The sequence below is a fragment of the Enhydra lutris genome, unplaced genomic scaffold (genome assembly GCF_002288905.1).
Source record: "Enhydra lutris kenyoni isolate GAN:26980312 unplaced genomic scaffold, ASM228890v2 scaffoldscaffold3, whole genome shotgun sequence".
In the NCBI taxonomy this organism is placed as follows: domain Eukaryota; kingdom Metazoa; phylum Chordata; class Mammalia; order Carnivora; family Mustelidae; genus Enhydra; species Enhydra lutris.
The window spans coordinates 69,007,555-69,035,523 of record NW_019154087.1 but is presented as its reverse complement, the minus strand read 5'-3'; the positions used below and the strand labels follow the sequence as shown (position 1 = coordinate 69,035,523).

Sequence of the window (27,969 nt, the reverse complement as noted above, 5' to 3'; positions counted from 1 at the left end):
TCAACAGATGAATGGATAAAGAAGAGGTGGTATATATACACAATGGAATACTATGCAGCCATCAAAAGAAATGAAATCTTGCCATTTGTGATGATGTGGATGGAACTAGAGGGTATCATGCCTAGTGAAATAAGTCAATCGGAGAAAGACAACTATCATATGATCTCCCTGATATGAGGAAGTGGAGATGCAACGTGAGGGATTTGGGGGGTAGGAAAAGAATAAATGAAACAAGATGGGATTGGGAGGGAGACAAACCATAAGAGACTCTTAATCTCACAAAATAAACTGAGGGTTGCTGGGGGGAGGCGGGTCAGGAGAGGGTGGTAGGGTTATGGACATTGGGGAGGGTACGTGCTATGGTGAGTGTTGTGAAGTGTAAACCTGGTGATTCACAGACCTGTACCCCTGGGGCTAATAATACCTTATATGTTTATAAAAAATAAAAAAAAAATTTTTAAATAAATAAAAAATATAAATATAAAAATAAAGACAAAATAGGGGCGCCTGGGTAGCTTAGTCAGTTAAGCATCTGACTTGTGATTTCAGCTGAGATCATGATCTCAGGGTTATAGGACTGAGCCCAAGTCTGGTTTCGGTCAGCAGAAAGTCTGCTGGAGATTCTCTCACTCTTCCTCTACCCCTTCCCGCACTCGCACACATGCACTCTTCCTCTCTTTCGCACTCTCTCCAAAAATAAGAAATCTTTAAAAAAATAAAATAAAGACAAATAGTGCAAACAAGGAAAAGCTGTGAGAATTGATCGCCAACAAATGTGCACAATGAGTAATGTTAAAGAAAGTTCTTCAGAAGGAAGGAAAATACCAAATAGAAATGTGAATCTATGAAAAATAATAAAGAGTACTGAAAATAATAAACATGTAAGTGAATAGAAAACATTTTTCACATTTAAAAATTTTTATAAAGGCACGTCTGGGTGGCTCAGTCAGTTAGGCTCTGCCTTAGGCTCAGGTCATTATCCCAAGGTCCTGGGTTAAGTCTGGCACTGGGCTCCTTGCTCAGTGGGGAGCCCGCTTCTCTCTCTGCCTGCCACCACCCCTGTTTGTGCGCTCTCTCTCTCCGATAAATAAATAAAATATTTTTAAATATAAAAATAAAAAAAAAATTTTTTTCTAAAGATAACTATTTAAAGCAGTATGTTATGGGCTTTATAAGAAATGGAGAAATAAAAGTACATACAACAGCAGCATAAAGGAAAATGGAGAAATGAGAGTAAAGAGTTTAAGACTCTGGTATTGTATGTGAAATGTTACAATATTATTTGAAGGTAGATTGTGATACGTTAAAGATGCATATTGTAACTTGTAGAACCACTGATATTTTAAAACAACATTAAATAAAATAAAGACATGTACTTAGTAAGCTAATAGTAAAGAGCAATGAAATTGATATCAACAATAGCCAAATTAAGGAAAGAGCCCAAATGTCCATCAACTGATAAATGGATAAAGAAAATTTGGCACACGGAAAACTTCCAAACATGTTCTATGAGGTGAGCATTACCATGATCCCAAAACCAGACAAAGACCTACCAAAAAAGAGAATTACAGATGAATATCCCTGATGAACATGGATGTAAAACTTCTCCCCAAGATACTAGCTAATAGCATTCAATAGTACATTAAAGGATGATTCACCATGATCAAGTGGAATTTATTCCTGGGATGCAAGGGTAGTTCAACAACTGCAAATCAATCAATGTGATACACTACATTAATAAAAGAAAGGACAAGAACGTACGATCCTCACAACAGATGCAGAAAAGCATTTCACAAATATAGCATCCTTCCTTGATTAAAACTCTCTGCAGCATAGGGATAGAGGGAACATTTCTCAATATCATAAAAGCCATATATGAAAAACCAGCTATGGATGAAGACAGAACTGGCAACTGTAAGTTTTCCTTCTCCATTCCCATCCTACAGGCCTGGAGAGTTCAGAATTAGTTAAAAATATGGAAGAAGACAAAATAAAACCTAGGTATGGAAAGAGAAGCAAACCATATCTTATCATTCCATTTACAACAGACTGAAGCTTAAGGAGAGGAAGAAACCTTAAAAGAAACAAGCAAGTCTGGGGCTTTCACTAATAGCTAGGAATACTAGCTTATTTCACTGCAGCTAGGATGAATGTTTTAATTTCTAGTCTGTTTTGCTATTTGAAATAAACAAAACTGTATATATTACCCAAAAATGTCATATCTGTTTCCTACAAAATTCTTATCCAGGGCAAAGAAAGAACTTGCCCCTAATAAAAAGAACAATGAGGTATAAAAGTAAACAGTACTTTGTTATTATATACTTCAAGTCCATCTTGACACAGGTCAATAATACATACCAATTATTCCTAAAATTTACAAGCTCAACTAGCCAAGAAACTGCTACAAAAATTAAAAGTTGCTTATTTTCTCTGTGAAGGGAAGAGTATTCTATTCTGTTTCATCTTAACAAAACACAGCTGACCCATGAACAACATGAGTTTAAACTGTGCAGGTCCACTCATTCTCAGATTTTTTCAATAAATACAGTATAGCACTATAAATGTATTTTCTCTTCCTTATGATTTTCTTAATAACATTTTCTTTTTTCTAGCCTAATTAATTGTAAGAATACAGTGTACAACACACATAATAAGATGTTTAGTCATCTATATTATCGATAAGGATTCCAGTCAACAGTAGAGTAGTAATAGTTAAGTTTGGGGGGATTGAAAAGTTGCAGGTGGATTTTTAACTTTGGGGGGGAGCCCTTAAGCCCTTGTGTTGTTCAAGGGTCAACTGCATAAAGTCCACACTGAACCTTTTCAAGCTTATTTGTAATCTAATCTTTTTCCAATACACAAAGTCCTTTCTTTAGTACATAATGTACTCATGAACACACATATGGAAAGCAAATGGAAGAAAGTTGAACACAGGGCTTACATAATAGCAGTATGTGAAAGTTCCTAAGAGCTAAAAAAAATTATCTAATCCTAAATTACATCACATATTTTAGTCATAATCTTTGACAATAATTTCCTAAAATTTCCTTTAATTTTTTTTCATTCATAATTCAATGTGTAGTTGACTGGTGAAGTCCAATAAATGTCTGGTTGAGGTTAATAATTTCTAATGTACTTGCAATTGTCTTAAATTATTGATAAGCTTAGTACCTATTATTGTTTATTTTATTATTTTTTTTAAATTTCTTGTCAGCGTAACAGTATTCATTGTTTTTGCACCACACCCAGTGCTCCATGCAATACGTGCCCTCCCCAATACCCACCACCTGGTTCCCCCAACCTCCCACCGCCTGCCCCTTAAAAACCCTCAGGTTGTTTTTCAGAGTCCATAGTCTCTCATGGATCACCTCCCCTTCCAATTTCTGTCAGCTCCCTTCTCCTCTCCATCTCCCCATGTCCTCCATGTTATTTGTTATGCTCCACAAATAAGTGAAACCATATGATAACTGACTCTCTCTGCTTGACTTATTTCACTCAGCATAATCTCTTCCAGTCCCGTCCATGTTGCTACAAAAGTTGGGTATTCATCCTTTCTGATGGAGGCATAATACTCCATAGTGTATATGGACCACATCTTCCTTATCCATTCGTCCATTGAAGGGCATCTTGGTTCTTTCCACAGTTTGGCGACCGTGGCCATTGCTGCTATAAACATTGGGGTACACATGGCCCTTTTTTTCACTACATCTGTATCTTTGGGGAAAATACCCAGTAGTGCAATTTCAGGGTCATAGGGAAGCTCTATTTTTACTTTCTTGAGGAATCTCCACACTGTTTTCCAAAGTGGCTGCACCAACTTGCATTCCCACCAACAGTGTAAGAGGGTTCCCCTTTCTCCACATCCTCTCCAACACACGTTGTTTCCTGTCTTGCTAATTTTGGCCATTCTAACTGGTGTAAGGTGGTATCTCAATGTGGTTTTAATTTGAATCTCCCTGATGGCTAGTGATGATGAACATTTTTTCATGTGTCTGATAGCCACCTGTATGTCTTCATTGGAGAAGTGTCTGTTCATATCTTCTGCCCATTTTTTTTTCTTTTTTTTTTTTCAGAGAGAGAGAGAGGGAGAGAGAGCAAGCACAGGCAGACAGAATGGCAGGCAGAGGCAGAGGGAGAAGCAGGCTCCCTGATGAGCAAGGAGCCCGATGTGGGACTCGATCCCAGGACGCTGGGATCATGACCTGAGCCGAAGGCAGCTGCTTAACCAACTGAGCCATCCAGGCGTCCCTCTTCCGCCCATTTTTTGATATGATTATGTTTTGTGTGTGTTGAGTTTGAGGAGTTCTTTATAGATCCTGGATATCAACCTTTTGTCTGTACTGTCATTTGCAAATATCTTTTCCCATTCCGTGGGTTGCCTCTTTGTTTTGTTGACTGTTTCCTTTGCTGTGCAGAAGCTTTTGATCTTGATGAAGTCCCAAAAGTTCATTTTCGCTTTTGTTTCCTTAGCCTTTGGAGACATATCTTGAAAGAAGTTGCTGTGGCTGATATCGAAGATGTTACTGCCTATGTTCTCCTCTAGGATTCTGATGGGTTCCTGTCTCACGTTGAGGTCTTTTATCCATTTTGAGTTTGATACCTGGGAATAAACCTAACCAAAGAGGTAAAGAATCTGTACTCAAGGAACTACAGAACACTCATGAAAGAAACTGAAGAAGACACAAAAAGATGGAAGACCATTCCATGCTCTTGGATAGGAAGAATAAACATTGTTAAAATGTCTATACTGTCTAGAGCAATCTATACCTTTAATGCCATTCCAATCAAAATTCCACCAGTATTTTTCTTTTTTTTTTTTAAGATTTTATTTATTTATTTGACAGACAGAGATCACAAGTAGGCAGAGAGGCAGGCAGAGAAAGAGGAGGAAGCAGGCTCCCTGCTGAGCAGAGAGTGCGATGCGGGGCTCAATCCCAGAACCCTGGGATCATGACCTGAGCCGAAGGCAGAGGCTTTAACCCACTGAGCCACCCAGGCGCCCCCCACCACCAGTATTTTTCAAAGAGCTAGAACAAATAATCCTAAAATTTGTATGGAATCAGAAGAGACCCGGAATTGCTTAAGGAAATGTTGAAAAAGAAAAACAAAACTGGGGGCATCATGTTACCTGATTTCAAGCTTTACTACAAAGCCATGATCACCAAGACAGCATGGTACTGGCATAAAAACAGACACATAGACCAGTGGAACAGCGTAGAGAGCCCAGATATGGACCCTCAACTCTATGGTCAAATAATCTTCGACAAAACAGGAAAAAATATACAATGGAAATAAGACAGTCTCTTCAATAAATGGTGCTGGGAAAACTGGACAGCTATATGTAGAAGAATGAAACTCGACCATTCTCTTACACCGTACACAAAGATAAACTCGAAATGGATAAAAGACTGATTATTGTTTTAATGGCATCAGCACTTTGATTTTTCCATTTACTCTACTTTTGGAAAATAAGGAAGAAATACAATAACTATTCAATAACTGTACAAATGCTTTTTTTTACAATTTTCTTTATTTGACAGAGAGAGAGAGACCACAAGTAGGCAGAGCAGCAGGTAGAGAGAGAGGGGGAAGCAGGCTCTCTGCCGAGTAGAGAGCGGGATGCAGGGCTCAAACCCAGGACCCTGAGATCATGACCTGAGCCAAAGGCAGAGGTTTAACCCACTGAGCCACCAACGTGCCCCCATACAAATGCATTTTTTTTTTTTAAGATTTTATTTATCCACCTGACAGAAAGAGAGAGAGTGGGAAGCAGGCTCCCCACTCAGCAGAGAGCCCAACACGGGGCTCGATCCCAGGACCCCGAGACCACAACCCAAGCCAAAGGCAGAGGCCCAACCCATTGAGCCACCCAGGCACCCCTGCCCCTGTACAAATGCTTTTTTTTTCTTTTTTTTTTTTAAGATCTTATTTATTTATTTGACAGACAAAGATCACAAGTAGGCAGAGAGGCAGGTAGAGAGAGAAGGAAACAGGTTCCCTGCTGAGCAGAGAGCCCGATGTGGGGCTTGGTCCCAGGATCTATGTACAAATGCTTTTTAACAAAGATGTCTAAGCCCTGAAACTAGGGCGCTGCCATGAGCTAGGTTCTGTGTTCACCTGTTAACGGGTATGGTTTACAAACCTAAACTAATCAACAGAGATGATGGAGCAAAAAGTACAGACTTTATAAAACTTTCTAAAACATAAAAGTTATGAACAGTCAGCAATTTGGGGAAGTGAGGAAACTAATTTGCATGATTTGACTTAACCAATTTATAGCCATACATGTGTTGATATTTATGTGTGTGAATGGTATTATTAAATTTATAAAGTTATTTTTGTTCAGTATTTTAAATAATAATGGAATTTATGACTATCTATGTTCATCTTCAACTAGATTCTAAGAAATCCTGATTTTTTTTTGGAATTTATCATTTATCTCACTGTTAAACTATCAACCTTTCTCTTCAAAACAAAACAAGTCAGTATAACTTTCAGTATTTTACTTAACATTCTTCTGTTCTTCACTATTTCAAAAAATTTCTTCATGATGAAAATTATTATAAATGGTGTAAAATTACGAGTGGCATATATTTTTTATCATCATGATAAAAATGACAAGATCACATTAATAAAATTCGCAGAAATTTTGTGAAGGCAGACCAAACACAAGCAGAAATTTTATTTTGTTCCTGCTCGGCTTAGTATTTTAGTACTCACCCTTTAAAACTGGTATGTACTTTAAACTACACTCGAATTTTTCTTTGACAATTATTAACAAATTTGGAAATTATTCCCAAGAGTATTGCCTTTACAAACAGAAAAGGCAAAAAGCTTCCATATTTTCCATTTAATTACAGCATTATCCACTCAAACAATATTTCATTTTCTTAGGATATATGACCTTTCCCCCTCTTTGCCTTAGCATTTTTCTCCCTAACTGCCAAGACTTTCTTTTGGGGGGTGAGTCTTTCCTCTTCATTTATTTAACAGATAATAGTTTTAAATCTTATTCAAAATTTCATGAAGATTATTTCTTTGTAAATTTCTACATGGCTGTAGAACAGTACATTCCTCTAGAGAAAAGCAGAGAAATAAGAAAGTTTTCCAAATAAAAGTGGGTGCTGAGAGGCCCCTGGGTGGCTCAGTGGGTTAAGCATCTGACTTTAGCTCATATCATGAACCCAGAGTCCAGGGATCAAGTTCTACATCAGGCTCCCTGCTCAGTGGGTTGTCTACTTCTCCCTCTCCCTCTGCTCCTCCCCACCCCCTGCTCATGCTCTCACTCTCTCTTGATCTCTCTCTAATAAATAAAATCTTTGAAAAAAAAAAAAGTGGATGTTGAATGCATGAGCCCTACATGACACTTCGGTTGCTAGTGTGTCTCTTGCTAAATTTAGAGGTATTCTAACATTCAAAGCTATTACACAAGGTAGCACAGTAAACAAATACCAAAGTAAAAAATTGTGTATTTTAATTAGATATAATTAATTAGATATAATCAGAATATTTTTAATTATATTATATTTAATTATATTTTTGATTATATTAAAATATAATTATTATATTTTTAATATTTAATTAGATATAATCAGAATCATAAGTCCATAGGGCTAAAAATGAGCTCAGAGGGTCAAATGATATAATCATCTGCATCAGGTAAATACCCAGATTCAAAATTTTTCTAATAGGTAACTCACTACATTATCTTTGATCAGTTCTGATTTTTTAAAGTTTTTCTTATAAAGCCATAATTGGTCTCTGTGTAACTCCCATCTTTTGGACAGTCTTCCCTTATGAGGTAACACAAAAGAAATCTAATCCTCCAAAGGTATAAAGGCCTCCAATTATGTAAAGAAAACTACCATGTCCCTCAAAGTCTTCAGCAGACTATATGTTCTCAATTTTTTTATTACATGGTTTGGTTTCAATTCCCTAATTACTCTATCCACTTTGTTCTGAGCACACTCTAGCTTTATCAGTCACAGAGGGAAAGCCAAAATGGAACATGATACACAGGAGGTCTTCCAAGGCTTTATGCTTCCATTACTGCATCCTAAGATCATATTAGTTCTTCCAGCAGCCACGTCACACTGTTAACTAAGATTAAACTTATGGTCAACCAAAATTACTAAAGATCTTTTGCACTTCTTGTTTTGCTCTCCTTTGAGGATTTTTTTTTGATGGATTTTTTTAAGGATTTTTAATTTTTTTTTTTTGAAAAGGGGGGCAGAGAGGCAGATTAAGTGTAGAATTATAGTTTACTATTATTTCATCTATTTGAAATATAATAGTTTATTATCCACTAATACAGGGACAAGTGTCCAATGTCATTTTGATTTTAGAAAACAATTTAAGAAATACAAAGCTAATAAAAAGAACTTCCCCTTTCTGAATGATTTAGTCCTAAAGCTATTAGAAAGGATCTAGAAAGACAGGCACATACACAAAAATGGGCTACTGGAGCCTGTTCAAAGTAAGGAGTGCATTCACACAGGAGAGGGAAGCAAGCGTAGGACAATGTCGGAGCCCATATGGAAGTGAGCAGAACTTCTGAAGAGGAGAGCAACCAGGTTTGGGGTGTCAGAGCATGAGTGGGGTGATGAAGACATCCATACCACAAGGTGGCCCAATGTAGCATATAAGAGCCTTTGTGGAGTGAGAAGACATCTACATTGTAAGGTAGCCTATTATGGAGTGTCAAGCCCAAAGGGAGATAAAAGAGGGCATTCATACCATGCAGTGAGGTTCTGGAGCCAAGAAGGGTTAGAAAAGTGGCCTGACATGCAACACCAAACCCCAAATGGGCTGAAGAGAACATCCTACACAAAGGGAGTGACTGATGTAAGATGCCAGGACCCAGACCAGGAAAAAAGGTTATCTGCAAATAGGGAAGTACAGACAGAGTGAAAAGACAACAGCACAGGACAGGCTGAGAGCCTAGGTGGGGTGAAGGGGCATCTTTGTCGGGGAGGAGACGATGAGAGAAATGGAAGACTGCATACAGGTGGATTAATGAGATAAGTAAGGAAAGATAAGAGAGAAGGAACCAGGTTCTCATTCATGAAGAAAGGGCTTAAGAATAGAAAGAGAAAAAACTAGAATAAACCCTGTTCACTCTAGATTAGAACTGGAAGTGTCGATATGAATCTATGATTTCCGTATGTGTGAAGACAGAGAAATAAATACAAATGTAAATATGTTTATGTATGTATGTAAGTGTTACGTACATATACCCCCTCACTGAGAAAGCTCAGAAATAGCAACATCCCAGAGCAATGAGCACATCCAATACAAGATCTGGGGCACTGGGTGTGCTTAATATACCAGACCTGGTTTTGGGGCGGGGGGGGGGGCGTTGGGGAGGAGGTACAGAAGGAGAGGGAGAGAAAAATCAAGCAGACTCCCTGCTGAGCAGAGAGCACAATGTGGGGCTTGATCTCACAACCCTAAGACCACAACCTCAGCCAAAATCAAGAGTCAGATGCTTCACCGACCAAGCCACCCAGGCACCCCACAAGATCTGGTTTCTAACTACTACTGTCCACTACAATCACCTGATCTTGGGGAAATGGGGCACAGAATCTTCTGCCAGAACAAAAGAAATTGCTCGAATAATCACAGACATTGTCAAAAGGTAATAGTCAACTGTAGGGGACTCCCACTATCTAAATCTGAGGAAATTTGAGTGCTGACACAAATGATGGCAGTAATAGATTTATGGGGCACCTGGGTGGCTCAGTTGTTAAGCATCTGCCTTTGGCTCAGGTCATGATCCCAGGGTCCTGGGACTGTGCCCCACATTGGGTTCCCTGCTCAGCAGGAAGCCTGCATTTCCCTCTCCCACCCCTCCTGCTTGTGTTCCCTCTCTCGCTGTGTATCTCTCTGTCAAATAAAAAAATAAAATGTTCAAAAAAAAAATAGATTTAGAGCAGGTGAATAAAACAGTAAACTGTGTCCATGCTGATATTAATAATTTTGATTAACATGAAAGAAACTTTTCAGTGGAGAAGTTTGGTAGATACTATCTTAATCATTTAATGGAAGTAAACATCATCGGTAATGGGACAAAATGCAAATCATGTACCCCAAGTAGTAAGATGCAATAACGAGCACAGAACATCACTTCTATGCTATTTTCCTAAAGACGCATAACTTGAAGTTACTTGTAAAGATCAAAGAAACCGAAATTAAGGGACATTCTTTAAAATAACTGGCCTGTAATCTTCAAAAGTGCCAAGTCAAATAAAGAGTGAAGAAATATTCCAGATTAAAGGAGAGTGAAGAGAAGGGACAACTAAATTCAACCTGTAATTCAACTTTACTGGCAGAATTGGTAAAACAGGAATAGGGTTGTAGAATTAAATGTGTCAATGTTAATTTCCTAAGGATGTATTGTGGTTATGGAGGATAATGTCTTTCTTTGGAATGACATATAAAAGGCATTCTGGAGAACTGAGACAAATATTGGAACTTACTCTGAAATAATTCAGGGGAAAAAAATTGTGCTGTACTTGCAACTTTTCTTTAAGGATGAGATTGTTTCAAAATTCTTAATCAATTTCCCTTTTCCTAAAACACTTCTTTAAAATAGTGTTCCTCGGGCGCCTGGGTGGCTCAGTGGGTTAAAGCCTCTGCCTTCGGCTCAGGTCATGATCTCAGGGTCCTGGGATTGAGCCCCGCATCGGGCTCTCCGCTCAGCGGGGAGTCTGCTTCCCCCCCTCTCTCTGCCTGCCTCTCTGCCTACTTGTGATCTCTGTCAAATAAATAAATAAAATCTTTAAAAAAAATAAAATAAATTTTAAAAAAATTTAAAAAAAATAAAACAGTGTCCCTCAAAGCCTTAGGCTTCTCTAGCCAGGGCAAGGGCTGAGTTAAGCAGGGAGGGTCTTAAGTTCCTGACTATTTTAATAAGCTTGGTTGAGAAACAGCTGAATACTAACTATAAACTGTTTTTGAAGTCAAGACTGCTAGATCACATCCAGGCTCTATAACTGCATGGGGTATGACCTGAATAAGTCAGCTAATTTTTCTAAGTTTTAGTTTTTTCATTGTAAAATGAAAAAAAATTATAGTACCCACATCTTCGTCTTGACGACCATTTTAAAATGATACACATTAACAACTATTAAATATTAAACTTTTAATGAGATGATATAATACCTGGAACTTCTAATGCTCAATAAATTTAACAGATTTTTTAAATTATTATTTCTTCAATACACTGGCCTTCTGTGTAAAACTGTATTTGCTAAAAAAAAAATCTGCTATTCTAATAATACAATTAAATTAGGACACCGATTATACCAGTTTTAAGTGATGGATAGCCTTTGTTGTCATGGAAAAGAAATTTACCCTAGTCTATATAGTATAATGGTTAAAAGCATAGGCTCTGGGGTCAGAGTACTTGTGTTCAGTTGCAATTCTGCCACTCATTTTCTGTGTAACCTTGGGCAAGTTACTTAATTTATCTAAGTCTGCTTCTGAGACTATAAAATAAGAATAAAAATAGCTGTAAAGGGTGGGGGAGCGCCTGGTTGGCTCAGTGGGTTAAGCATCTGCCTTCCACTCAGGTCATGATCTCAGGGTCCTGGGATCATGCCCCACATCCGGTTCTCTGCTCAGCAGGGAGCCTGCTTCCCCCTCTCTCTCTGCCTGCCTCTCTGCCTTCTTGTGATCTGTCAAATAAATAAGTAAATTCTTAAAAAAAAAAAATAGCTGTAAAGGTTAAATGAAATGAATGGGTAACACATTTTAGTAAAGCATTTGGTATTTTAAGTCTCTAAAAAATATTAGGTGCTGTTTTTATTTCTGGTGTATACATATTTAATACATAAGGACAGGAGTTGGCATACTACAACCCATTGGGTGAACTCTGCCCACCACCTACTTTTTTAAGAGAAAGTTTAATGAGAATAGCTAAATTCAGCCAGTATGCACTGCCTATGCTGCTTTCATACAATAATGGCCTGAGTAGTTGCAACAGAGACCCGATAGCCCAGAAGGCGTAAAATGCTTATTAACTGGCTTTTGCACAAGAACTTTGCTGATCTGGGGCACCTGGACGGCTCAGTCAGTTAAACATCTGCCTTCAGCTAAAGTCATGATCCCAGGGTCCCTGAATCAAGCCCCACAACGGACTCCCTGATCAGCAGGGAGTCTGTCTCTCCCTCTCCCACTGTGTGCTCGCTCATGCCCCCTCTCTCTCTCTCAAATAAATAAATCAATCTTAAAAAGAAAGAAAGAAAAAGAAATTTGCTGATCTGTACCCTCAGTAAGAAAAACAAACTAAAGGGGTACCTGGTTGGCTTAATTATGCAACTTAGCACGTGACTCTTTTTTTTTTTTTCTTAAAGAGTTTATTTATTTATTTGACAGAGATCACAAGTAGGCAGAGAGGCAGGCAGAGAGAGAGGAAGGGAAGCAGGCTCCCCGCTGAGCAGAGAGCCCGATGCGGGGCTCGATCCCAGGACCCTGGGATCATGACCTGAGCTGAAGGCAGTGGCTTTAACCCACTGAGCCACCCAGGTGCCCCAGCACGTGACTCTTGATCTCGGGGTTGTGGTTCAAGCCCTACATTGGGTGTAGAGATTACTTTAAAATCTTTTTAAAAAGAATATAAAAAGAAAAAAAAAAGAATAAATTTTTAAAAAGAATAGAAAAATTAAAAATACAATGCTATAAAATGTCAAAATAGATTATATAAATGGCCAAATAATCAAGTTAGCTGGTTTCCATCTATCTCAATAAATTCAAAGCAGTTGAAAAACACAGTCATTTTCCTTTCCCTGAGAAAGTAAGCATTTCAAAACTCAAAATATCCTTAGAGGTCCTAGGTTAAAACATTTTTTTTCCCCAAGTGGAAATACAACTTTGAGAATTACGTGACTAGACTATACCTAATGAACTTACTATTATCACTTCAGATGTAATTAATGAGATGCATTAAGGCATTTAATTGCTTTGAGTCACAACAAGCAAAGCATATTTTTCCAAAATAAATCATATTGAAAAGTATATTTAAGAAATCTCTATGTAAAAGGACCCGTGTAAAGTACTATAAAAAATTCACAAAAGACAAGACTGAGTAAACTTAAAACACAATCTAGAGGCATAGAAAAATAATCTCAAGGCTTATAAATAAATCAGAGTTAAGTGCATTTCACTATAATTTCTATGCCTTTCAATTTTATATAAATAAAATAGATCACTTTGTCCATTTAACCTACACAAATTAAAAAATCCTAAAATGTTTTACCTGAATTGGATGTTTACTAAATGAGGCTGGGAGCCATCTGATTGCCAATAAGTCTCAAGATTGTCATCTCGTAACTGATCCACTCCAAATCCTAAAACACAAGTGACAGTAAGTTCTCATGAACAAGAAAGAGCTATATATTTCAAATAAAAAATTATCATTCATATTGTCCAGAAAACATGATAAACAGGATGGTCAATACTGTAAAATCTGAATGACTAGAATTCTTCCATCCTCTTCACAAGACCTCAACTCTTAGAATATCACTTGCACACAAAAAAGTTTGTATTAGGGCATTAACATAATGCCATGCAAAACCAGATTTTATTAAGTATATCCTTCTTGTGACAACATAAAGGCAACCTAGAAATATTTCCAAAAGTCATATACATTTTGAAACCAAGTGTTTCTGATTAATCAAAAATTAATTAAAAATTAAATCTGCCCAGAATCTCATATCATCTAGCCATTCTACAGAACTGAAAATAAAAATATCCTGTATTATTTTTCTTGATTAAAATCATAATAATACATATTAATTATAGAAATAATTTAATGGTAAGGTATGGATTTCTCAAAAATATTTAAGAGAAATAAATTTGATTTACATTTTAATTTTTCACAAAGTACTATATTCATCATGGATCAAATTCAAAAGGCAGAAAAAAGAACATTGTGGAAAGTCTCTATCCCCACCCCCACTGTCAGGTTTACCACTCCAAATATGATCAATGTTATCAGTCTTTCACAGATACTGTACAACTATACAAGCAAATACATATATATTCTTTTTTCCCCTCTACACAAATAATGGTAACACATAGTTCTACACTTTGCATTTCTTTTTCACTTAACATATCTGGAGATTCTTCCATATCACTAATAATAATAATTAATCATAATAACTGCAAATAATATATAACATTAACTATGTGCCAGACACAGTCCAAGTATTTTACATGATTATATCATGTTAATATTTATTTAACTCATTATAAAAACAGTTAACCTAAAGAGTTCCCATATTTTTTAAAGGTTATGGAGTACCTTGCTGTCTGGAAATATCGTAATTATTTAATGAAACCCCTATAAGACAAGGACATTTAGGCTGTTTCCAATGTTTTCCTGTTACAAACAACACTGCAGTAAATGTCTACATCTACAAATCTGTAATATTTAAATGGATATTAGTATTTTTGGAGTATGGATTTCTAGGAATAGAACCCTGGATCATTCAAATTTTTAATTTGATAAATATTGTCATATTCTCCTCCAAAATGCATCTTCATTAATAATGTTCAAAAACACCTATTCCTCTACATAACTAGTAAAAATTAGGGTGTTCTAAAACCTTTACACTAGGTTTTGAAGACTTAGTATAAGGACATTAAAAGTTTATTTAGTAAGTATTTATATTGATTAGATATTAAAATCATTTTGGACATGTTGAGATAAATAATGGAAGTTAATTGTAATTTTTTTAAAATTTTTATAAACATATATTTTTATCCCTGGGGTCAAGGTCTGTGAATCGCCATGTTGACACACTTCACAGCACTCACCATAGCACGTACACTCCCCAATGTCCATAACCCCACCCCCCTCTCCCAACAACCCTCCCCCCAACAACCCTTATTTTGTTTTGTGAGATTAAGAGTCACTTATGGTTTGTCTCGTCCCAATCCCATCTTGTTTCATTTATTCTTCTCCTACCCCCTTAACCCCCCCCATGTTGCATCCCCACTTCCTCATATCAGGGAGATCATATGATAGTTGTCTTTCTCCGATTGACTTATTTCACTAGGCATGATACCCTCTAGTTCCATCCACATCATCACAAATGGCAAGATTTCATTTCTTTTGATGGCTGCATAGTATTCCATTGTGTATATATACCACCTCTTCTTTATCCATTCATCTGTTGATGGAAATCAGGTTCTTTCCATAGTTTGGCTATTGTGGACATTGCTGCTATAAACATTTGGGTGCACGTGCCCCTTTGGACCACTACGTTTGTATCTTTAGGGTAAATACCCAGTAGTGCAATTGCTGGGCCATAGGGTAGTTTTATTTCCAACATTTTGAGGAACCTGTTTTCCAGAGTGGTTGCACCAGCTTGCATTCCCACCAACAGTGTAGGAGGGTTCCCCTTTCTCCACATCCTCATCACCATCTGTCATTTCCTGACTTGTTGATTTTAGCCATTCTGACTGGTGTGAGGTGATATCTCATTGTGGTTTTGATTTGTATTTCCCTGATGCCGCATGATGTGGAGCACTTTTTCATGTGTCTGTTGGCCGTCTGGATGTCTTCTTTGCAGAAATGTCTGTTCATGTCCTCTGCCCATTTCTTGATTGGATTATTTGTTCTTTGGGTGTGGAGATTGCTAAATTCTTTATCGATTTTGGACACTAGCCCTTTATCCGATATGTCGTTTGCAAATATCTTCTCCCATTCTGTCAGTTGTCTTTTGGTTTTGTTAACTGTTTCCTTTGCTGTGCAAAAGCTTTTGATCTTGATGAAATCCCAATAGTTCATTTTTGCCCTTGCTTCCCTTGCCTTTGGCGATGTTCCTAGGAAGACGTTGCTGCGGCTGAGGTCGAACAGGTTGCTGCCTGTGTTCTCCTCAAGGATTTTGATGGATTCCTTTCTCACATTGAGGTCCTTCATCCATTTTGAGTTTATTTTCGTGTGTGGTGTAAGGAAATGATCCAGTTTCATTTTTCTGCATATGGCTGTCCAATTGTCCCAACACCATTTGTTGAAGAGGCTGTCTTTTTTCCATTGGACATTCTTTCCTGCTTTGTCGAAGATTAGTTGACCACAGAGTTGAGGGTCTATTTCTGGGCTCTCTATTCTGTTCCATTGATCTATGTGTCTGTTTTTGTGCCAGTACCATGCTGTCTTGATGATGACAGCTTTGTAATAGAGCTTGAAGTCCGGAATGGTGATGCCACCAACTTTGGCTTTCTTTTTCAATATTCCTTTGGCTATTCGATGTCTTTTCTGGTTCCATATAAATTTTAGGATTATTTGTTCCATTTCTTTGAAAAAAATGGTTAGGATTTTGATAGGGATTGCATTAAATGTGTAGATTGCTTTAGGTAGCATAGACATTTTCACAATATTTGTTCTTCCAATCCAGGAGCATGGAACATTTTTCCATTTCTTTGTGTCTTCCTCAATTTCTTTCATGAGCACTTTATAGTTTTCTGAGTATAGATTCTGTGCCTCTTTGGTTAGGTTTATTCCTAGGTATCTTATACTTTTGGGTGCAACTGTAAATGGGACTGACTTCTTAATTTCTTTTTTCTTCTGTCTTATTGTTGGTGTAGAGAAATGCAAGTTATTTCTGTGCATTGATTTTATATCCTGACACTTAACTGAATTCCTGTACAAGTTCTAGCAGTTTTGGAGTGGAGTCTTTTGGGTTTTCCACATATAGTATCATATCATCTGCAAAGAGTGATAGTTTGACTTCTTCTTTGCCAATTTGGATGCCTTTAATTGCCTTTTGTTGTCTGATTGCTGAGGCTAGGATTTCTAGTACTATGTTGAATAGCAGTGGTGATAATGGACTTCCCTGCCGTGTTCCTGACCTTAGCGGAAAAGCTTTCAGTTTTTCTCCATTGAGAATGATATTTGCGGTGGGTTTCTCATACATGGCTTTGATAATATTGAGGTATGTGCCCTCTATCCCTACACTTTGAAGAGTTTTGATCAGGAAGAGATGCTGTACTTTGTCAAATGCTTTTTCTGCATCTGTTGAGAGTATCACATGGTTCTTGTTCTTTCTTTTATTAATGTGTTGTATCACATTGATTGATTTGTGGATGTTGAATCAAACTTGAAGCCCTGGAATAAATCCCACTTGGTCATGGTGTATAATCCTTTAATGTACTGTTGAATCCTACTGGCTAGTATTTTGGTGAGAATTTTCACATCTGTGTTCATCAAGGATATTGGTCTGTACTTCTCTTTTTTGATGGGATCCTTATCTGGTTTTGGGATCAAGGTGATGCTGGCCTCATAAAATGAGTTTGGAAGTTTTCCTTCCATTTCTATTTTTTTGGAACAGTTTCAGGAGAATAGGAATTAGTTCTTCTTTAAATGTTTGGTAGAATTCCCCTGGGAAGCCATCTGGCCCTGGGCTTTTGTTTGTTTGGAGACTTTTGATGACTGTTTCAATCTCCTTATTGGTTATGGGTCTGTTCAGTTTTTCTATTTCTTCCTGGTTCAGTTGTGGTAGTTTATATGTCTCTAGAAATGCACCCATTTCTTCCAGATTGTCAAATTTGTTGGCATAGAGTTGCTCATAGTATGTTCTTATAATTGTTTGTATTTCTTTGGTGTCGGTTGTGATCTCTCCTCCTTCATTTATGATTTTATTTATTTGGGTCCTTCTCTTTTGTTTTTGAGAAGTCTGGCCAGGGGTTTATCAATCTTATTAATTCTTTCAAGGAACCAGCTCCTAGTTTCGTTGATTTGTTCTATTGTTTTTTTGGTTTCTATTTCATTGATTTCTGCTCTGATCTTTAAGATTTCTCTTCTCCTGCTCAGTTTAGGCTTTCTTTGTTGTTCTTTCTCCAGCTCCTTTAGGTGTAGGGTTAGGTGGTGTATTTGAGACCTTTCTTGTTTCTTGAGAAAGGCTTGTATTGCTCTATATTTTCCTGTCAGGACTGCCTTTGCTGTGTCCCACAGATTTTGAACCGTTGTGTTTTCATTATCATTTGTTTCCATGAATTTTTTCAATTCTTCTTTAATTTCCTGGTTGACCCATTCATTCTTTAGAAGGATGCTGTTTAGTCTCCATGTATTTGGGTTCTTTCCAACTTTCCTCTTGTGATTGAGTTCTAGCTTCAGAGCATTGTGGTCTGAAAATAGTCAGGGAATGATCCCAATCTTTTGATACTGGTTGAGACCTGAATTGTGACCCAGGATGTGATCTATTCTGGAGAATGTTCCATGTGCACTAGAGAAGAATTCTGTATTCTGTTGCTTTGGGATGGAATGTTCTGAATATATCTGTGATGTCCATCTGGTCCAGTGTGTCATTTAAGGCCTTTATTTCCTTGTCGATCTTTTGCTTGGATGATCTGTCCATTTCAGTGAGGGGAGTGTGAAAGTCCCCTACTATTATTGTACTATTGTCGATATGTTTCTTTGATTTTGTTATTAATTGGTTTATATAGTTGGCTGCTCCCACGTTAGGGGCATAGATATTTAAAATTGCTAGATTTTCTTGTTGGACAGACCCTTTGAGTATGATACAGTGTCCTTCCTCATCTCTTATTATATAGTCTTTGGCTTAAAATCTAATGGATCTGATGTAAGGATTGCAACCCCAGCTTTCTTCTGATGTCCATTAGCATGGTAAATTGTTTTCTACCCCCTCACTTTAAATCTGGAGGTGTCTTCGGGTCTAAAATGAGTTTCTTTTAGGCAGCATATTGATGGGTTTTGGTTTTTTATCCATTCTGATACCCTGTGTCTTTTGATTGGGGCATTTAGCCCATTAACATTCAGGGTAACTATTGAGAGATATGAATTTAGTGCCATTGTATTGCCTGTAAGGTGACTGTTACTGTATATTGTCTCTGTTTCTTCTGATCTACTACTTTTAGGCTCTCTCTTTGCTTAGAGGACCCCTTTCAATATTTCCTGTAGAGCTGGTTTGGTGTTTGCAAATTCTTTCAGTGTTTGTTTGTCCTGGAAGCTTTTTATCTCTCCTTCTATTTTCAATGATAGCCTAGTTGGATATAGTATTCTTGGCTGCATGTTTTTCTCGTTTAGTGCTCTGAATATATCATGCCAGCTCTTTCTGGCCTGCCAGGTCTCTGTGGATAAGTCTGCTGCCAATCTAATATTTTTACCATTGCATGTTATAGACTTCTTGTCCCGGGCTGCTTTCAGGATTTTCTCTTTGTCACTAGGACTTGTAAATTTTACTATTAGGTGACGGGGTGTGGACCTATTCTTACTGATTTTGAGGGGTGTTCTCTGCACCTCCTGGATTTTGATGCTTGTTTCCATTGCCATATTAGGGAAATTCTCTCCAATAATTCTCTCCAATATACCTTCTGCTCCCCTCTCTCTTTCTTCTTCTTCTGGAATCCCAATTATTCTAATTTTGTTCCGTCTTATGGTATCACTTACCTCTCGAATTTTCCCCTTGTGGTCCAGTATTTGTTTGTCTCTCTTTTGCTCAGCTTCTTTATTCTCTGTCATTTGGTCTTCTATATCACTAATTCTTTCTTCTGCCTCATTTATGCTCGCAGTAAGAGCCTCCATTTTTGATTGCACCTCATTAATAGCTTTTTTTATTTCAACTTGGTTAGATTTTTGTTCTTTTATTTCTCCAGAAAGGGCTTTTATCTCTCCCGAGAGAGTTTCTCTAATATCTTCCATGGCTTTTTCGAGCCCGTCTAGAACCTTGAGAATCGTCATTCTGAACTCTAGATCTGACATATTACCAATGTCTGTATTGATTAGGTCCCTAGCCTTCGGTACTGCCTCTTGTTCTTTTTTTTGTGGTGAATTTTTCCGCCTTGTCATTTTGTGCAGATAAGAGTATATGAAGGAGCACATAAAATACTAAAAGGGTGGCAAAGACCCCAGGAGAATACACTTTAACCAAATCAGAATAAACCCCAAATCGTGGGGGGGGAGAAACGGGATAAAAAGAGGTTCAGAAAAAAAAAGAAACAATTAAAAAAAGAAAACAAATAAAGAAAAAATATAAAAAAGAAAAAAATATATATATTAGATAAACTAGTTAAAAAAACGTTAAAAAGGAAAAGGGTAAAAGTTAAAAAAAAAATTTAGCAGAAGTAAAAAAAATTGAAAAAAAAAATTAACTGCAAGACTAAAGAATCATGGGGAAAAAGCCATGAGTTCCGTGCTTTGCTTTCTCCTCCCTGAAATTCCGCCGCTCTCCTTGGTATTGAACCTGCACTCCTTGGTAGGTGAACTTGGTCCTGGCTGGATTTCTTGTTGATCTTCTAGGGGAGGGGCCTGTTGTAGTGATTCTCAAGTGTTTTTGCCCCAGGTGGAATTGCACCGCCCTTACCAGGGGCCGTGCTGAGTAATCCGCTCAGGTTTGCTTTTGGGAGCTTCTGTTCCCTGAATGCACTCCGTAGAGTTCCAGAGGACGGGAATGAAAATGGCGGCCTCCCAGTCTCCAGCCCGGCGGAACAGAGAGCCCAGGGCCCCACTCCTCAGTGCGCCCTCAGAGAACAGCGCCCAATTATTCCCGTCACCCTGGCCTCCGGCCGTGCTCCGAGCTGACCGAGCCTGCGACCGGTTCAAGGTAACCCCAAGTTTAGAACTCACTCCTCGGCTCTGTCTCTGTAGCTGGCTTCCCCGTTCTAATACCTGTAAGCTCTGCGACACCCAGACACCCCCGATCCTTCTGTGACCCTGCGGGACCTGAGGCCACGCTGACCCCGCGTGGGCTTCACCCCGGTTAAGCCTCTGGAGCGATGTCCCTCAGCGGAACAGACTTAAAAGTCCTGATTTTGTGCTCCATTGCTAGTTTTTGAAGACTAGTAAGAAATACAAAATATCTCATTAATAATAAGTCTACGTATATTGGATTAAAAACATATTGTTATAACTAATTTCACCAATTTATCCTTTTTAATGTAGCTCTTAGAAAAATTTAAATTACACATGCAACTTGCATTATACTTCTATTGGACAGTGCTACGTTAGGCCATGCTTCTGTTCTTTCTTTATACATTATTTTTAGGGCTAATCCAGAACATTTATTTCTGCAAGTTATAAGATAAAAAGTTATTTGCTACCAATTAAAGAGTTCTTAAGTTTTAAATACCTTTTTCTTCTTACCAGCTTATGAGCTCCCTAACAGAAAATAACTCAATTATATGACTCTTCCTTAAGAGCTCCACCATTAAATGTTCTATGATAAAAAGACCTTTGTCACTAACTTTGTTTTAGCTATTTGGCTAGTTTTTCTTTCTCTTCATTTCACAATTTTATCTGTGTGAGCTCAAAGAATTTCATAAAATGGTGTTTGTTCTTATCAAGCAAAATGAACATTAAACAAAAAAACTAAATAACATATCCAGAATAAGAGATGTCCTGTAACTCAAGACTAATCATTTTATTTTTTTTTTATTTTTTTTTTATTTATTTGAAAGAGAGAGATCACAAGTAGGCAGAGAGGAAGGCAGAGAGAGAGGAGGAAGCAGGCTCCCTGCTGAGCAGAGAGCCCGATGCGGGGCTCGATCCCAGGACCCTGGGATCATGACCTGAGCCGAAGGCAGAGGCTTTAACCTACTGAGCCACCCAGGCACCCCAAGACTAATCATTTTAAATTTGTTTTTAAGATACTGCTTATGAAACTACAACAGTACAACTAAGTTAAGTATAATCTCTGCAATCTCGTCAAGAACCAATCAGCCTAAATCTTCACCTCTGGAGTACTAAGCAAGATTATCAGCTTCTACTTGTTCAAAATATGTCTCACGAACAGAACATTTTATAAATATCTGTTTGTACCAATGCCATGACTCAGAGAGTAAATTTCTTTTCCAAAGCCTCACCACAGTGTATACCTCAATTCTTTTAGTCCAAACAAAAGAACTAAAAGACAAATTTGTGATAAGTGCTTTAACAGGTACTATGATAATGCACACAAATGATATTATCCAGAAAAAAACCTTTTACACGATGTACTGATTCTTAAAGCCATGGTTCTCACAGTATGGTCCCTGGATCAGCAGCATTATTGTCACCTGGGAACTTGTTAGGAATTCTAGACCTACATCAGAAACTTTCAGAGTTAACTCCTTTGAGAGTCTGTATTTTAATAAATCCTACAGGTGATTCTGATACATGCTAAAATTTTAGAACTACTGTTTTATGGCAAGTCTTCTCAACCTGGGCACTAGTGATGCTGTGCACTGGATAATTCCTTCAGGGGCAGGGGTGTCCTGAGCATTATAGGGTATTTAGCAGCACCTCTGGCCTCTATCCACTAGCTGTCAGTCACAGTCCTCCCCTTGCCAGCAGTTGTCTCAATCAAAAACAACTGCAGACATTACTAAATGTCTCCTATGGGGCAAAATCATCCCCAGATGAGAACCACATCTCTAAGGAAAAGAAAACCAGCATTAACCTATGGTTACTGTTACTGCTTAGTAAACAGCCACTCTTCTCTAGCCATCCTCCATGGGAAGAAAATCCTTCTGCACTCGTCATATTGGAGCTTAATCATGACTTGTTTTGGTCAACACAATGTGAATGAATGTGACACAAACAGTGGTCTAATTTAATTTATTTATAAAGATTTTATTTATTTATTTGAGAGAGAGAGAACCTGAGAGAGAGGGAGAGGGAGTGCATGAATTGGGGGAGGAGCAGAGGGAAAGACAGGGACAAGCAGACTCTGAACTGGGCTTAGAGCCTGATGCAGGGCTCATCCCAGGATCCCTGAGATCATGACCTGAGCTGAAATCAAAAGCTGAGCACTCAACCAACCACGCCATCCAGGCACCCCCAAACAGAGGTTTTAAATATGCTTGCAAGGTCTGGCTTGGCCTTTTGAATTTTGGCACCCCACTAAGACATCATGCCTGAACACACAGAGCAGGCCTGGACCCAATTCACAACCTAGAGCCAGGTCATAACCAAGCAAGAAATAAGTTTTGTTATTATAATATAGCACTGAGAGATTAGGGTTGTTTGTTACACACCATTAGTGCAGCAAGAGCTAACAACATCAATAGATGAGATACATCTGACTAGCCCAGCTTAGATTACCTTTAGGACTAAAACAGCCATTGCCATGTAAAACATATCTTTTAACGCAAATACCTTCATATTTGCTAAGGCGCTATTATAACTAGGGCATTATCTTTACTCTGAAGACACAAAGATAGATTACATGAGGTCTCTGTGGAAGAGTTCATCTATTTAATGCACTATCTATGCTGTAACTCTTTACATTTAAACTAATTAAAAATAAGTAAAATTTAAAATCGGATTTCTCAGTAACACTAGTCACATTTAAAGTACTCACACATAGCTAGCAGCCATCTCACTGTACAGTCCAATACATTTTACTGGCCAGCACTAAGGGACTTAAGCAGATAAATTACAATATAAAGTGTTAAGTGCTATAATAAAGAAATGAAGAAACAAACACAAACGCATGAAGGCTAAACAACATGCTATTAAAACACCAACAGATCGGGGTGCCTGGGTAGCTCAGTGGGTTAAAGCCTCCGCCTTCCGCTCAGGTCATGATCCCAGGGTCCTGAGATCCAGCCCTGCATCGGGCTCTCGGCTAGGCAGGGAGCCTGCTTCCTCCTCTCTCTCTGCCTGCCTCTCTGCCTTCTTGTGATCCCTGTCTGTCAAATAAATGAATAAAATCTTAAAACACACACACACACACACACACACACACACACACCCCAACAGATCAACAAAGAAAGCAAAGAGGAAATGGAAAAATACCTGGGAACAGAAAAACACAGAAACATAGCAGTTCAAAATATTTGCGACCAGATAAGATCAGATCTAAAAGGGAACTTTACAGAGATACAGGCCTGCCTCAAGAAACAAGAAAAGTCTCAAATAAACAATCTAATCTTAAACTTAAAGGAACTAAAAAAAGAACAAGAAACAAAGCCCAAAGTCAGTAGAAGGAAAGAAATAATAAAGAGCAGAGCAGAAATAAATGAAATAGGCTAAAAAATAATACATAATGAGAGCTGGTTCTTTGAAAAGATAAAATTGACAAACCTTTAGCAAGACCTGTCAAAAAACAGTGGGGGGAAGACAGGGGAAGGGCGCATCTAAACGGCTCAGTCAGTTAAACATCTGACTTGTGATTTCAGCTCAGGTCATGATTTTATGCGTAAAATTAAAGTAAAGCATAGGGAATGTAGTCAATAATACTATAATAATGTTGTATGGTGATGATAACTACACTCACCAAGGTGTAAGCATCGTGTAATATACAGAATTGTCAAGGGACGCCTGGGTGGCTCAGTTGGTTAAGCGGCTGCCTTCGGCTCAGGTCATGATCCCAGCGTCCTGGGATCGAGTCCCACATCGGGCTCCTTGCTCATCAGGGAGCCTGCTTCTCCCTCTGCCTCTGCCTGCCATTCTGTCTGCCCGTGCTTGCTCTCTCTCCCTCTCTCTCTCTCTGACAAATAAATAAATAAAATCTTAAAAAAAAAAAAAAACATTATGGTGTATACCTGAAACTAATACAATATTGCATGTCCAGAATACTTCAATTTAAGAAAAAAGAAAGAAAATAAAGAGATGAAGAATTAATTAACTTCTTGATACACTGTCTTCTCTTGGCTTCTATCCATGATCTCCCACTCTCCTAGTTTATCAACTAGTTCAGCAGCTACTTCTCCTTAGTTCCCTTTGCTGATTCTTATTCTTGCTGTTTTGCCAGATCTCTACATCTTGAAGGAGCCCTGAGACTTTACCCTTTTTTCTAAAAACAATCTCTCCTTAGGGGAGCCAATCCAGTCCCAAGCTTACAATATCATCAATATATTGATAACTCAACTTTGTGTCTCCACCCCAGACCTTTCCCCAGAGCTCCAAGCTTCTATACTCAATTGCCTAATAAACACCTCACTAGAATGCTGATCTCAAAACTAATGTGTCTGAATCATAACTTTTTTTTTTTTTTTTGAACCAAAACCTATGTATTTCCTCCCACCTCACTTTCTCAACTTAGGAAATAATACTGAGTTATTCAGCCAGATGCCTAAGAGTCAGTCTTGAATTTCTCCTTTCCTTTAGTAAGTCATAATTTTTCCACCTCTAAAAATATATTCCAAAGCCATCATCTGTCTCCACATCATCCACCATGAGCCTATTCCAATTCAACATCATCTGACACAAATTATTGTACTAGTCTTTCCTCCACCGGTCTACACCATTATTCTCCTACCAGTCATTATTCTCAATGGCCATAGTGATTTTTTTGAGAACAACAACAACAAAAAGATTCTCCCTTTCCCTCTGCCCCTCCCCCCTCAATAAATAAATAAATAAATTCTGCCATAGAAATTAAAAAAAAAAAAAACAAAACTCTGTATCAGATCATCTCTCTTTCCTGCTTAACATCTCCAATGGCACCTGCTTTGTACTTCAGATCCAAATTGTACTTCAAATCCAAATTCTACCAGAATTCAGTCTGGCCCCTGTCTATTTATGTCTCCAGCCTAATCTTCTACCACTTCTCCTCCTTACCCACCATCCACTAGCTCACTAGACTTCTTTCTGAAACTCAAGCATGCCAAACCATTTAGCTTAGAGCCTTTGAAGTAGCTATTTCCTCTGTCAGCAAGGTTCTTCTGTGAAATCTTTGCACAATGGATTCTTCTAACATTTACATCTCAGCACAAATTTCATTTTCCAAGAAAAGCCTTTCTTGGTCTATTTATTATATTGTTGTTTTATTTTCTCCAAAGCACATATTGCTATTCAACCAGAAAGTTACTCAATGATCACAATTGTCAGTTATGGCATAAACTTAAATTAAAATTCAGTTATTTTTTTAAGAAAAACAACTTACATCATCTAATTATGCCTCTCAAAATTAACTCATAAAAGAAATGTCTTGATAAAATATATGAATTGAGTGGAAAATATGTCATGGATCAGATGTCCACAAAACACAACCTCATGAAATACTTATTTTTGTTGGCTTATAAAGCATAAAATATGGAGTCAAACACAGAAGATGTACCTATTTGTCCCCTAATTTTGTTGCCCAACATGATATGAATTTAGGGCTTATGAAATTAAATGATTAATTTATTGTAATAAGACTCTGTTATAATGCTAGCAGTCACACAAATCTGACCTTTAGTTTTTCCAGTCTCTTGGACAGAGACTGACAATTATGCTGAATTGTGGAACTGTTTGTGATGCGTCTTCAACTAGGCTGAATCTGCTAAATACATTCCAACTTTAATCTGAGTGAAATATTGGACCACTATTTCCAAAGACAGAGTAATTTTGTAAAGCTCTATACCACCTACCACACTGTAGCAGGCAAGTAAATTTGTACCTCCCACAAACTGTTATTTTACATTTTGAAAGTTTGGGGCACCTGGGTGGCCCAGTCGTTAAGCGTCTGCCTTCAGCTCAGGTCATGATCCTAGGGTCCTGGGATCAAGCCCCACATTGGGCTCGCTGCTCCATGTGGGGAACCGCTTCTCCCTCTCCCACTCCCTCTGCTGTGTTCCTTCTCTAGCTGTGTCTCTCTCTGTCAAATAAATAAATAAAAATCTTTAAAAAAATAAAAATAATTTAAAAAAACATTTAGAAAGTTTATTTAAAGTCTTCCTCATATCACTTCTCCCCTAAATTATTCCTTGTCTTCTAAATGATTTCTTTACCTCTAACCTTGCTTCACTTCAATCCATCCTCTAAACTTCTCAAATGTGAACAAATACTAAAAGATTTACTCTGCTACTTAAAATTTTTTAAGAGCTCTGTACAATAAAGTATCAAATGTTTAACAAAGCCCTCTATATCAGCCCTCTACCTAACTAGCTAGATTTACCTACGCCACTTCCTTCTGTTCTAGTTTTACTTAAAACTTTTGAATGAGCTATGTTTTGTCTAAGCTCTACACCTTTGTGCCTATTGTTCCTCTTGCCTTTATGTCATTTTTTTTTTTTAAGATTTTATTTACTAATTTGAGACAGAGAGAGAGAGAACATGAACAGGGGGAGAGGCAGAGGGCAGGGAAAAGCAGGCTCCTCCTGAGCCAGGAGCCCGAAATGGGGCTCGATCCTAGGACCTGGAGATCATGACCTGAGCCGAAGGCAGATGCTTAACCATCTGAGCCACCCAGGCGCCCCCTTGCCTTTGTGTCTTTATTCAATGAAATCCTCTTCTTGTTCCATTGAAGAACAAGCATCTCCATGAAGCCTTTCCTGATCTGTTAAGCAGAATCAATCACTTTTTCCTCTGGGTCTCTATCGAACCCATACTTAGTGGAAAGCAGTATGACACTGTGGAACCTGACTGCCTTGAGTCACAGCATTCCCATTAATTATGTGATCATTGCCAAATTACTTAACTTTCTGTACTACAGTTTCCTCATTTAGAAAATGATAACAATAACAGTATGTACTGCATACACATGCAAAGTACTTAGAACGGGACCTGTCATTTAGTAAGCACTAAAGAGTTATAAATTATTACACTGCATTATAATGACTTGTTTAAAGCTTTAATCCCTCCACTAGATTGTGAACTCCTTGATAGTAAGGATTCTGTCTTTTATAACTTTTACTCTCAAGTGTTAACAAACTTCAGCAATTATCTGCTGCCTAGAAATGAAAAATATCTGACCACAGAGAAGCGAAGGTTAAACAACCTTCTCATCCTGCTTCTCATTAATAAAGAGCAGTCATTCACTCTTTATGTAGAAAATAATCACCTAATGATAGTTCACTGAGGGACCCAAAGGTGATGCAAGTGTAACGTTTGACACAACATTGATGAACTGCATGACTTTCATACTTAACACATTTTGTAGTGATCCCACCACTCCCCTGGCAGTGGAACTACTGTTCTATTCTGTACCTCCAAGCTGTCAGAACTGTGGGGCATCTTCAGGGAGCCAGTTATACACTGCCCTCTGCAAACGTCATAGCATCAAGGGATATGAACTGACACTGACTTATACCCCATTA

At 37.9% G+C, this 27,969-nt stretch overlaps 1 protein-coding gene across 2 annotated transcripts in view; it reads right to left on the bottom strand.

The window, feature by feature from the left end:
* LOC111154722 (anaphase promoting complex subunit 10) overlaps positions 1 to 27,969 on the bottom strand; it is a 285,704-nt gene that overhangs the window by 243,557 nt on the left and 14,178 nt on the right. For both annotated transcript variants that reach the window (XM_022514602.1, XM_022514593.1), the window contains one exon: positions 13,259 to 13,349. In XM_022514602.1, the coding sequence (XP_022370310.1) occupies positions 13,259 to 13,349 (91 nt within the window). The remainder of the gene's footprint in view (positions 1 to 13,258; positions 13,350 to 27,969) is intronic.